We start from the raw sequence: 13673 nt of genomic DNA, 5'->3' as shown, positions 1-13673 counted from the left end.
TGGCGGAAAATCCGCGACGAAACTTTACGCACGTGCATTTAGACACCTTTTCCCACAGCGAAGCTCAAATTTATTCAAAATCAGATTGCCGTTCTTTACTAAGATAGTCATTATCAAATAAGACTTTAACACGGTAGGTAGTACTACGTATAGCTATATTCCCTATCGATTGATAACATTAATAACCTGTGTATCAGTGGTATATCTGTAGTGTATTAGTTAACCACTAAATATATTTGGTGATTCATGTATAAATATAAACACTTTGGAAATTTCAAAGTTTTTTCTTTGACAAATGTAGACTTAACTTAAAGTAACGTCGATTATGATCTTATTTGACACACCGCATATTGAATTAAGTGAGACAATCACCTATTAAATCGGATTTTCCAACGGAGGTTCATTGAAATGCGCCATTAAGGTTTGTTTTCAATCATCATGCTTCATGTTCGGAATCAAGTATACATTTTGTATGCATAACACATGTAGTAGTGTCGATCTTAAAGTTAATTTGATTAAAAAAACAACAACAAATGTTGTATTATCTAGTAGTATATAAGTATAGTTCACATGACAACTTTCGATTTTAAAATCGAAAGAATTACATTTAAAATATAAAGTTATACAGTTTTTGTTAACATGAACCTTTTGTCAGTATAAGCAGTATCAGTTTATCAACATACACGGATGTTTTTAATGAACATTCTCTGTTTGTGAAAAAAACAACAAAACCTTAAGCGTGTTCATATAATATAATTTACACACCCCACATGTAACGATATGCTAAATCGAAAGAAGAGCACTTGTCAGCAAAAGTAATGATTTTATCTAACCGATATTTAAGTATCTGTTAAAATCATCAGAAAATCGAATAACTGGTTACGTTTACTTTGTCTGTATTTGACTTTGTCAAAATTGTTTGTCTGTACGCCCGACTTTCTATTCGCGACATGATTGTGTCCCCTGTGTAACTCCTGTTGCGATATCAATCAAAGCGCTGAAGTTGTTCGCTGTTGTATAATCTTAGACGCAACTCAGTTTTCAAAATTATGTTATTGCTTTTTATATCGCAAGTTTGAAAACACACCCTTTTCAAATTTATAAAGAGTCAGTCTTAAAGCACAGGCTGATGTGAGATTTTTTCAAATTATAATTAAAAAAGATAATTTAAGCTTCATTTTGGGAAAACAGGGTTTAATGCATATGCATTTATTGTCATCCCTGTACCAGAGACTGTCTTTAAACGAAAAACACCATAAAATCATATGTCGTCCTTGATTAGCTTGTGCGCATTGCACAGGCTAATCAGTGCGCACAGGCTCATCTTATTTGACATGGATTTGGTCCCGTTTTCCCTGAAAGCAGCCAATATGTACAGATTTCAATGATAAACACGAGAATTGCAAATTTCGTATAACAAATTGTTAAGCACTATTGATTTAATACACACAATGCAGTAGCAGAGCAGACGCTCCTAGCATTCGTCGTCGGCATAATTTTACTGCAGGTAGTGAAGTCAGGCAGTGGTTATCGTTCCTAGCGTAGCTAACAGCAGACTGACTTTCAGTGTTCGTTCCTAGCGTAGCTTAAGCAGATTGACTTGCAAAACTGCCTCTCTAAATTGGTTGTGAGCTAACGCTCACAAGTAATAACCAAACTATAATAAAGTGACACAAAAGAAGGAACTGGGATTTTGAAAATAACTGTTCTAATGTTCTTCGTTTACATCCGTGTATTTACCAGACATATAACCCTGAAATGTGGCAAAGTTCTGAAAAAACGGATGCTACTTAACAAATTAAATTGTAATTTGCTGAAATGTACATAATTGAACTTCATGTATTGTTTAAAGGTTAAAGGGATCTTTTCACGGTTTGGTAAATTGACAAAATTGAAAAAAGTTGTTTCAGATTCGCAAATTTTCGTTTTAGTTATGATATTTGGGAGGAAACAGTAATACTGAACATTTACCATGGTCTAATATAGCCATTATATGCATCTTTTGACGATTTGAAAACCTAAAAATTATAAAGCGTTGCAACGCGAAACGATTGAATAATATGGAGAGTTCTGTTGTTGTCGTTTAAATTTACGAAACTACGAAGATTGCTTATAAAACGTTTAAAATACTTAAACTTTATATATCAGGCGAAATAGCCGAGAGGGCTAATGCGTTTTAACTTCAGACTAACTCCAGGACTCCGGGGGTCACTGGTTCGAGCCCTGGTACCGGCTACTTTGTTTCCCTTTTTTTAAATTTTATCCTTGATTTTTTACTGGAGCTTTTAAGATCCAATGTTTTCATTTGTCAATATAAAGCATTTCATGACAAACTTCAAAATATGCCAAAATCTGTGAAAAGGTCCCTTTAAAGGTTAAAGTTTAACCGCACCTATATGACTGTATTGTTTGATATCGTAACATCAACGAATTTTTAATGACACTTGACTCAAACTTTGAGAGCATTGAAAAGGATGTGCAGAGTCAGTCCCACCGGTGCACTATCAAGGTCACACATAAAGGATACATAATTTAGCTACATAATTTTTTATTCGTATCGAATGTTCGTCTCTGATCCAAATCTTGTGAGTGGTTTCATATAACTGCTCAAATGTTTTGTTCATTGAGTCCAGACACAGAAGGTAATAGCCAGACACGCAACCTCAAGTTCAAGATTTTACTTGATAGTTTAATTTATGAGACTGTATTCATACCCGTTTTCATGTGTATGATTTGTTAAATGAAAGTTGTATCTGTTGCTTATTACATAAAGGTAATTTGTAAAAAGAGTTGAGGACATCTCGCAATTGTAAGGGCAGATTATCGTTTAAGTCAAAAGGATTAGGTGAGTTTAATCCGAGCTTCAGACATATTTGTCGTTTAATTAACAGCACTTTGTTCCTGCTTATCTAGCAATATCAATGTACACGTTATACGCTACTCAATATTTATATTTGTTCAGTACAATTTACCTCATAGGTATCTTTAGTCATATATTTGAAAGTTATGCGTCTGTCACAAAACGACCTTAAAATATGACATGCGTTTGACTTAAAATATGAATCTGTTTAATACATAGTAAATAAAATTATCAAAATGTTTCGTTAGCGAAATAGTTTACATATAGTGTAAGTACATATTGACAAAACATCTTGTTAATGGAGCGCAAAATATTGGTCCGACAAAAAAGCTGTTGATTCAGTGTGCAGAGCTGTTCTTGGATTTTACGCTGGGGCTTTAAAATAAATTTAAAGTAAAACATTATAACTATTTTATTTTATTTATTAGCGACCATTTTTGACTGTATCTAGTAAACATCTTCGTTTACTTGGAACACAGTTGATTCATGATACCAGATACTTTTGCTGAGTATCGCAATATTGCCGCTATTTATTTATCTGAACTGTTCAAAATATGTATTAAAGTTAAGTTTGCCAGATATTATATGTCCAATATAATATAAAACACAGCATATTCAGTAAAACAAGAAATGTTGAACACACAAAGGAAAAATGTCAAACGTTAACACCAAAAGCGGTCCTTTCATTAGTTTTATAAAAGAGATTTGTCGTTCTATGTGTGTTTGATGTATAGTATTTGAGAGCTTGAGAGTTTTATCAACACAATAGTAATATATGCAGATTGTTCAATTTTGGAACAATGTTTATAAAATGTTATAATTCTGACGATAACAGTTTCGTTTTATAAAGAAGCTAAAACAAATGATTTCAGAGTATGTTTCACACGTAATGGCTTCCCTCTCAGAGTCCTCGAACAATTATTTCGAAAATGACATATCCGATGACGATTATGTTGACAACGAAGATGATGTTAGGTCTGACACCTTCCATAAAACTATTAATGCAAATGAGGATGCTACATCAGAGTTTGATTGGGATCTATTTTCTGAAGCCGACAGAAGTATTGGAAAGATTTCTTTCCAACACACAGAGGAACATTTCGAACATGATATGAATGGAGAAACGGACTTCACCGTTGCTGAAACTTCAAATTCAACATCAACAGACGAGATTTATAAAACTGTACCTTTTCCATTCGCACTGAAAGAAACGCCTGTGGAAATACCATACAAGCCTAAACGGACTAACAAAAATGCATGTAATGCCGAGAGAATTAGGATTTCAAATGAGGTCAAGGCAAGCGAGTGGGTCTTGACGAAGGAAGATCATAAAGGGATAAGTGCCTACACTGGCCGTGCCGCGCATTCTAAGCAAAAGCGGAAAATCGTTTCATGCAATGGAAATATTCCATCAGACGTCACCGATTTCAATCTTCCACCAATCACTGGTATGACTTTCGTTAAGTTTGCTTTTAAATGTATTAACTTCAAAATGTGAAACTGTTTGATCTGTTGTTCTTTGGTACGTGTTGATAATATAATTTATGCCAATTTGTTGTTGTATTGGCTTTATAATACCGAAGTTAAGCTTAAAAGTTAGGTTTAAATGCCATCTTTGCTTTTTCGGAATAACGAGGGTTTATAATTAAATATATTACACGAAATCGTGTTTATAATTACAGTTTTCTATTGCTTTGAGCTCCACTTTGTTAATCTATGTGAAATTTCCCATCTCATTAAAATTGTTAACCCTTAAAGCGCTGGAGCTGAATTTTAAAGGCCTTTGCAAACAGTTTGGATCCAGATGAGACGCCACAGAACGTGGCGTCTCATCTGGATCCAAACTGTTTGCTATTCTGATAGTATTCTTTGAAAAAAAATGAAGAAAATGCTTATTTTAGAAATTCAGCAGACGACATTTTATCAGACGACAAATTTCCCAGCATGCAAAGGGTTAACGAGATGAAACTTTACTAACGGTCTTATTTAATCTTTCTTTAGTATTGTTGTAACATTTAAGGTACATATAAAATACGCCCGAAAATGAAAAACAAGATCCCTATGTTTATGCCGCCATCAGTATTGGCGAATGTCGCCAATAGCAACGAGACAGACACTGACACAATTTTAGCGCGCTTGACAAGCGCTGGTGTAAGCGAATACGTGCCTTGTATGCAGTGCCATGGAAACAGCAGTTACAGCGGAGGTTCGTCGAATGGAGGATGGAATCAAGATCAACAAAACAATGGCAAATGTCAAAGTCAGTGTTGTTTTTTTAAAATACTATATCCAACTACTTATTGGTTGGATGTTCTTAACATTATCATTAACAACATTCCTAAGTCCCTAACAGTATTAAATTTCATTGAGCAGCGGTGTCGAAGAGCAATGTGTGATCGCTTGAACCGTTGCTTTTTCTCTCGTCCCAGTAACTTCATTGGGTAAAATCTTTTACTGGTACTAAACTATGGAAATTTTTCAAATTTTGTTTGTTTTTGATTTACATTGCGCAAAATTTCCATCAAAAGGGATTTGTTTGTTGTTTTTTTTTTAGAAAAAGTACTAAATCGAAAGTATCGATTTAAATAGCATTCTATCGGATATAATGATCTGTTACTTCACATTCTCTCTGATAACTGTGTATTACTTCCAATAATTCGATGTAATAATGAACATTGAATTCATACACATCAAACTTGTTTTATATGATAAAAAGCCAAAACTACAGTTTGTTTTGTTAAAGGTCAGTACCGGAATACTGGATTTTCTTATGAATACATTTGGTACTGTACTTTTTAAATCATATGCCCTTTATATTTATGTGAGCGTATTTTAAAAGAAATAACAAAATTTTCTAGCAATTTCTCTAGCAAAGCTGAAAATGTGAGGCGTCAAACGCACACTGTTATACTATTCAGTATTGAATCGTTAGCTCCATCAGGAAATTATACGTTGTTAGTTCGATTCAATATAAACATCGAAAAACAAAACGACCATTGGTATTCCTTTTGCAGTTTTAATATTGCTTAAATTAAAACAAAGCCTATTTGTAGGGTGCGGCGGGACATTAATATCATCATTGGAAGCTGTTGGTGCGTTACGACGTTTGCAGACAATGTTCCAAATAGACAATCTGATCGTGCAAGACGTTCCCAACGATGGCAACTGCTTATTCGCGGCGGTGGTGGATCAGTTGAGAACGCAGGGAATTTTTGAGCACGACATCTACAGTCTCCGAGAGGCTTCCGTAGAGTACTTACGAACTCATCCTTATGCGGTATGTGCATGGCAGACCTTACACAACTTCAACACCTTTTAATTGCTGACCCCGTTTTTGTGTCATTAAAAGTATAGATAAGAAACAACAAAGACAACAAGCATATAGTATATTTTTCTCAATGCAGCAGTGACACGTCCAAGTATACAAACAGTAATGCGTTATCCGTCAACTGATTTCTATATCCCTATATTTTGGAGAATTTTCCCATATTTTTCAAAACCCTCCTATATTTCCTATATTTTCCTATATTTTTGACTTTTTTCCTCTATTTTGTTCTGAAAATTTCCTCTTTTAAAAAATACTTATAAGAAGTAATACTGCCTTTAGATATTTTAATTTACAGTGTAAAAAGCTGTCCCTCCTGTTCCAAAGCATCACCATCTTGCAGGAGTGCTGTTGTACACCATTGTGATCTATATGGACACCTTTGATGAAGAAAAATACAACCATTTCAAAGGTGAGAACAAATCCTAGTAGATATTTGTAACAGGTCTTTCCACAGGGATGCTCTTCTGAGGGTATATTAAATGCTCTTCCTGATCTCTTCCTGTTTCATGTTTTCGGTTTCAATACCTTCATACAATATCAATGTTATGTTGCACTCTTATGTTAGGTTGTAAAACGATGTTTAATAATGTTTTGTGTTTTGTTGATTGCTAACTTTTTTGATAAAAAAATTCAGGTGTCCACATTGATGACCACAGTGTGATGCTGCATCAGCATATCGCCTTGGTGGTGAAGACGAGGGACTGTTTTGTTAAGTAAAACATGAATTTAATGATTATTGACGGAAAACAAGTAAGTCTGAAGTTCTGTACATATATCTAGAACATTACTTTTTACCATACAATTTTAATATTTTAACCCTACACAAGCCCAAACCTCCTATATTTTGATGCAAAAATTCCTATATGTATGCCCCCCTTCGAAGAAGAGGGGGTATATTGCTTTGCACATGTCGGTCGGTCTGTCGGTATGTCGGTCTGTCGGTCCGTCCACCAGGTGGTTTCCGGATGATAACTCAAGAACGCTTGGGCCTAGGATCATGAAACTTCATAGGTACGTTGATCATGACTCGCAGATGACCCCTATTTATTTTGAGGTCACTAGGTCAAAGGTCAAGGTCACGGTGACCCGAAATAGTAAAATGGTTTCCGGATGATAACTCAAGAACGCATACGCCCTAGGATCATGAAACTTCATCGTTAGATAGATCATGACTCGCAGATGACCCCTATTGATTTTGAGATCACTAGGTCAAAGATCAAGGTCACGGTGACCCGAAATAGTAAAATGGTTTACGGATAATAACTCAATAACTCATATACCTAGGATCATGAAACTTCATGGGTAGATTGATCATGACTCGCAGATGACCCCTATTGATTTTGAGGTCACTAGGTCAAAGGTAAGGTCACGGTGACCCGAAACAGTAAAATTGTTTCCGGATGATAACTCGAGAACGCTTTTGCCTAGGATCATGACACTTCATAGGTACATTGATCATGACTCGCAGATGACCCCTATTGATTTTCAGGTCACTAAGTCAAAGGTCAAGGTCACAGTGACAAAAAACGTATTCACACAATGGCTGCCACTTCAATGGACAGCCCATATGGGGGGCATGCATGTTTTACAAACAGCCCTTGTTTTTCTATGGTTTCACCTAAAGTCAGGTGAAGGCCTGCGTTATGTTAAACGTTGAAACGTATGTATGCTTTAAAATTATATTAAGTTTTAAAATGTAAATGTTGCAGGACGATGGGTCTAGTCTGGATGCATTTTTGGCAGGCGAAACCTGGGACCAGTATCTGTTGCGGATGGGGAGAGACGGGGAATGGGGTGACCACATGATTCTCAAGTGAGACGATGTGCTAGACAAGCTTTGCCATCCTTGCCGAACGAATTTAAATGGGCACACGTTCCATCATACGTTCATTCGCTACTAATTTCGGCGTTTTGTTTGAGATAATTTAATGGGAAAGTTATTTGATATATTTAGCGATGTTCAACACTTGATATTGATTACATCTGGATTGGTGATATTATCTTATCAAGATGAGAAAATGCTTAAGAGTTTGACTTGTTTCGTATATGTTAAACAGTAATTTGGACTCAAGGGCTTTTAACAATTTCTTTTTTGGAATCTTCGAAATGTTTTCAGTTCTATGAACTGGATGCTTACTTTAAATAACTTATTTTAATTACAATTTGCAGCTTCATTTCGAAAGCATTTTCATGTTCTTGTTTTGATTAAAAAGTAAAATATTCCAACAACAGGGGCGTTTCATGTCTAAGAAATGTTGGTGCTTTGTGTTGTTTAATCTTATAATTAAATAAGTAAGTGAGTACATGATAAGTACGTATATTTTGCAATTGAACAAACGAAGGAATAGTAAATGACATTTATACAGAAGATGTACAACAGTAGATGAATGTCGCAAACTTAAGTGTGTGTTTTTGTTAACTGATACACGCCATTACTTTTCTACATTTCAGCGCTATTGCCGAAGTTCTGCAAATGGAGATTGTAATCTATGGCGGAATTGCAGACCAGCGTAAAACAACCATTTTGCCTAAGTCTTGCTCGCGTAAGTTTATGAAAACGTTGACAATGATTTTCTGTTTTTGTATAACCTACAAAATTGGTGTCCGTTTGCTCACTATGTACATAGTTAATAGATATTTTTGATAAAAAAGTTATTATTAAACCTAACTTTATGTATTATTATCTACGCATTATGTAACAGGTTTACGGGACATTATAGTGCTAACTTGTTTTTCACGAGAGAGAAGCACATATTCATGTTTGTATTTGAAACCATCTTATAGTTTAACAGATTACAAATCATTATTTAAACACATTGATATGTTCAGAAATCAAAGGTGACGTTCGTATAGCCCATCTTCTTGAATCGCACTATGTAAGTTTGCGGAGAAAAGACTGGTTTAAAGAACTTGGTAAGATATTTCTTTGCTTGCAAATATTGGAATTAATTACAATTTGGTAACTTATAGACTGTAGTATTACTGAAATTTTCGTTGTTTTAATATCGCCAATTCATAACAATTGCCTAATCCTCCATTCAATTACTAGCGTACATTCTCGTTCAAATATCTTACATTTTTTGCACATTTTCGTTGTGACTATTAACGTAGAATTTATTCGGTTTATGTTGCGCACAGAAGTAACCCTTGAAAAGTACATTTTACACAAAGCTTTAAATGTAAGTTTTGCTTTTGATTTACAGAATCACAGCACGAACAACAGCACGTGGACTTAGATGAATCCACAAAGGGAAATGGTATCTTCCCAATTAGTCATTTGGATGTGATGCTAAAGATTATCATACAGTCCGGATATTTGCAAAGTTTAAAGCCATCGCTAGTTCACTTTTTCAAACCTCCGTACAATTCATGGGAAGATGCAGCAATCCATATTGTAGGCGACTTCATTTCAGAAGCAATACCAACTGCATATTCAGGAACCGCCTTTCAAAGCTTGTCATTGACCTATTTATCTTCACACAGTGGACACCAGTTTAAAGAAAAAAATATGCCTATTTTGTATATTCCTCATGATACGAAAGCTGTGTTTGATAATGAGAAAACGTCTCGAAAAGATCTTGTAGTGTGTGGCGACCCATCTGACGGTCCAGTCAAGCTGAAACCTGTCCAACCTTCATTATGGAAATGGCGTCTTGAAAAAACACATAGTACTGTCTACCTGAAAACATTTGAACTATCAGTTGACGTTCTTCACGACGAAATTAAGACGATTATTTTAAAAGTCTCAAAATATGCAGGTTTAACATCCAAGTGCATTATTGCATTTTCTTGCGACTGGCCCACATTTGCCGTTGAATGGATTTCAAGAAGTAGACCGGGCATGTTTCCAATGCCCGATATGGTGCAAACTATATTTAGTGCAGGTTGTCATTTTGTACCATATATCAGCCAGTCTGAATATTGTGAAATAATCGATGATGTCCCAACGAAATCTGTCGGTGATGCACAAACCAGTTGGTGTTTGTCATTTTCTGTAGCCGAACGAACGCTTTTAAGAGCTTTGTCGACTGAACAGCGAGCTTGTTTTCTGGTTTTCAGAGAAATCGTTGAAGAAGCATTGTCGCAATATAGGTTGTCTTCCTCGGTTGTTAAAAGCATATTCTTGTATGCATGCGAGAATATTCCAACGAAAGATTGGGCATCCAAATCAGGTGAATGTCTACTGATACTGTTAAACAATACTTCAAAAGCTTTCGGCGCTGGATATTTGGCGCATTATTTTATTTGTACGAAAAACTTGCTGAGCGGTCTTTCGGAGTCTGTTCTTCGTGAATATGCTTCAGAGCTTCAGAAATGTTTGTCGCGGCCAATTGCAGCGCTGAACCATGCGCTTGAAACACTCAACATCGCCAGTTCAGATATTGGACCAGTTCTCGATCAGATAATTGATGACGTTGATGACTTTGTTGCCAGAGGTAACGCAGGACAGTCTTTTATTGGTTGTGTTTATCCCTGCTGGGGATACCTTATTCAAATGATGATAATGAACTCCGAATACACAAAAGCGTTATCAGCACTTCAAGACATCCAAGCCGAACTCGAGAATATTTTCGCAAAACAGATAAGTCTCGAACAAGTGGCAGTGTCTGTTCTTACGGGACCAAACATATGCAAGCAATGGGTCTTTGCTTTGTACATCGACCTCAGTTTGGGCACGAAAGTTTCATCTGCTCTCTGCCATGACAGGGAAGGGATCCACATATCTGAAGTATTTGGACCGAAGGCTACAGAGCTTTTAGTAGACACATGCATACCTAAAGGGGCTAATATCGAGTATGGAAACCTTACGTTTGCTGAATCTGTGTCACAGGTGCTGCAGGAGCTTAAACGAGATGACGCTTTCATAGCTGTACTTAAATATTACCTAGAAACATATGCCGTATTTGCAGGTGATGACATCGTGCTTCCTGTCCGAGATGAAACGGCTAAAGATGATATTATCACTGCGTTCAGTACAGGCATGTCGAAAGTCGTAGGAAGTAAAGAGGCGGTAGCGGAATACCAGTTGTCTACAGCTCTCCCAATGTGCTTAAGTAATCTGCACGTTAGCCTATTCAATAAGTGCATGCAGATACAGAAACAAGAAGAATATCGGCCCCTGTTACCAACATATCAATCTTTAGCCAAACTTGGATTTAGCAAATTCGTTTCGCGTAATGCTACACGAATGGTACAAAATTTGTCGGCGGCAACTTTGTCAGAAACCATGTTTCCAGAGTTAATGATTTCTGGGTCATTAGACCCTGATGAAGAATATGGCACAGATGATGGTGTTCGGTTTCAATGTACGGTGATGTAAATATTAACAATAATGTTTCTATGATTAATGGCAAACATATATCCTTATTATAGGCGTTGAGTTCCTATTCCATTTTCATTAACGTTTTATACCTAACCAATAATATACCTATATACAAGAAATACGATTTACTTGTGCATGTGCATCGTCTCAAATCTGATGAGGTTTTAACCTCATTTAATTTTATAGAAAGAAACGACTGTACGTTATTTCCCAATATAAGTTATTTTGGGGAACATAATATGTTCAGAAACATTTTATCGTACAACTCATATTGACATTTAAACTTGTCAGAGTGTAAGGCATTGTAAGTACCATAACATTAGAATCATGTAAAATATAATATTTCAACGCAATCTGAAGATAACGTTAGAATATGATATACATGTACTAGTCATGGTACTATTCAAAGTTGTTGCGCAATGAGTGTTAATATCCCTGTAAGGAGGGTTTATTATATTTTTAATTGATTTCTTTAGCGGTGGTCAAATCATCTATACTGCTCTAGTGTGTACATTATCGCAAGTTTTAAATGTCTCTATATTCACTAGACCAATACTACTGGAATGTTGGTAATTTTTACCTCACCATCGTGTTAATTGGTTGTGTTCTTTTTGTACGATTTATTAGGATTTATCGATATCTGACATTTTACATAATTTAATTATAAAATATGTTTTACAATCTAGGCCTAAATCATTGTGTATGGCAAAATGTTTCAATGTTATTGCACATGATTGATTATTATTTCTATGTACATTCATTGTAGTTGACCTTTGCAATACTTATCCGAGTGCTGTTGGTCTTATGCTAATTCACAATTTCATAGATCTAGTCTTGATCTATCAGTTAAATGTCACCTGAAGGCAAAATTCCGGGATGAAGCGCTGTGACGCATGCTTGCACACTTTATTATAACATGTGTGTAGTATTATTCATATGTTTTCACATATAAATCCGCGTGTACTTGTTATATGAGCTTTGTTTTATATTATCAAATAAAGTGGTCAGGGGCACAAACAAATACCATTTGTTTGAAATGGAATATATGTTATCTGGTTGTGTAACGTTAATGTTATAAATACGTGCTATCAATGGCAATAATGTGCCATTGTCATAATTTCTGATCATACATAGTGTTATTATACTTTCGTTTTTCATCTACATATATGTCAATGTCTTGCACATACATGTTTGTCATTACATTGTTATCAGACAAACAAATAATTAAATATAATTATTATAATTATTTGTTTACAATTGTTTATTTAAAGGACGTGTTGATACCTCACGTGCAGAAAACAGCTACACTGATTGAACTGTTAACTTATATATTCAATGGACTATACCACCTGTTATCAGTTATCATAGGAGCCAATGTCTTCTTTTATATTTCATTACTGCTTATATAATTAGTAGATAAAAGTAAAGACACGAAGATTTTTTTATATAGAAGCATGATTGAGTTTAGATTAAAGAGATTTGGTAAATGTAGGAAAAATAAGCTTGTTACTGATTATTATTAAGTATTAACTTCACATTTTGAGAATGGAAGAATAAAGGCTTAAAACCCCTCTTTAAACCTTTTTTACACTCAAACTGATCTGTTAATCAAGGGCTTTTGTGGAAACAGGCTTTTGCAGTTTCGGACATCCCTTTCAGCACCCTAAATAAGTGACATTTGACATTCGAATATACCATAACTTCCCACATCACAGAATTAAACACAGATTTAAAATCAATAAACGCTTCGAAACGTTTCATGCGCTCTATCAGAGGGGTAATCACGTGATTATCAAGATGGCGACGTCCATGCCGAGGCAGGTATTTTTCGCCCTTTTATACCCTTTATTACTTATATTAGTTTTTTTTAATTCCGCCCACTTTCCAGCCATATTATCAAGATGGTTACTGGCGTTTAATTCATAGTAATATTCGCTGCATATCTTGACTTTACTCGTTGCGAAATTTCTTAGCGGGATGACCTAATTAAGGCTCCACTAAGAAAATTAACGGGGAGTTAAGTCGAATTTAAATACCAAATAAACGCTAATCACATTTTTACTGATATGGCTGGAAAGTGAGCGTCATTTAAAAATCAAACAAAAATAAAGGATATAAAACGGCAAAAAAGAACTGTCTCGGCATGGACGACGCCATCTTGA

The 13673-nt window shown here is 35.3% G+C and overlaps 1 protein-coding gene across 4 annotated transcripts; it reads left to right on the top strand.

The window, feature by feature from the left end:
- Positions 1-170: 170 nt before the first annotated feature.
- Positions 171-12754, top strand: LOC127859480 (uncharacterized). Of its 4 annotated transcripts, XM_052396926.1 has the most exons (8): positions 176-421; positions 3733-4308; positions 4881-5120; positions 5914-6137; positions 7898-8001; positions 8640-8731; positions 9018-9101; positions 9392-12754. In XM_052396926.1, the coding sequence occupies exons 2-8, from the start codon at positions 3750-3752 to the stop codon at positions 11506-11508; spliced, it is 3420 nt and encodes a 1139-aa protein (XP_052252886.1). In that variant the 5' UTR covers positions 176-421; positions 3733-3749; the 3' UTR covers positions 11509-12754. The 4 variants fall into 4 exon arrangements, with proteins under 4 accessions (XP_052252887.1, XP_052252889.1, XP_052252888.1 ...); XM_052396927.1 differs by lacking the exons at positions 7898-8001; positions 8640-8731; positions 9018-9101; positions 9392-12754 and adding exons at positions 6513-6597; positions 6823-7891 and having other exon boundaries at positions 171-421; XM_052396929.1 differs by lacking the exons at positions 7898-8001; positions 8640-8731; positions 9018-9101; positions 9392-12754 and adding exons at positions 6529-6597; positions 6823-7891 and having other exon boundaries at positions 172-421.
- Positions 12755-13673: the final 919 nt, after the last annotated feature.

The sequence above is a fragment of the Dreissena polymorpha genome, chromosome 15 (genome assembly GCF_020536995.1).
Source record: "Dreissena polymorpha isolate Duluth1 chromosome 15, UMN_Dpol_1.0, whole genome shotgun sequence".
Taxonomy (NCBI): Eukaryota; Metazoa; Mollusca; class Bivalvia; order Myida; family Dreissenidae; genus Dreissena; species Dreissena polymorpha.
This window is presented reverse-complemented; position numbering and strand designations above follow the sequence as displayed.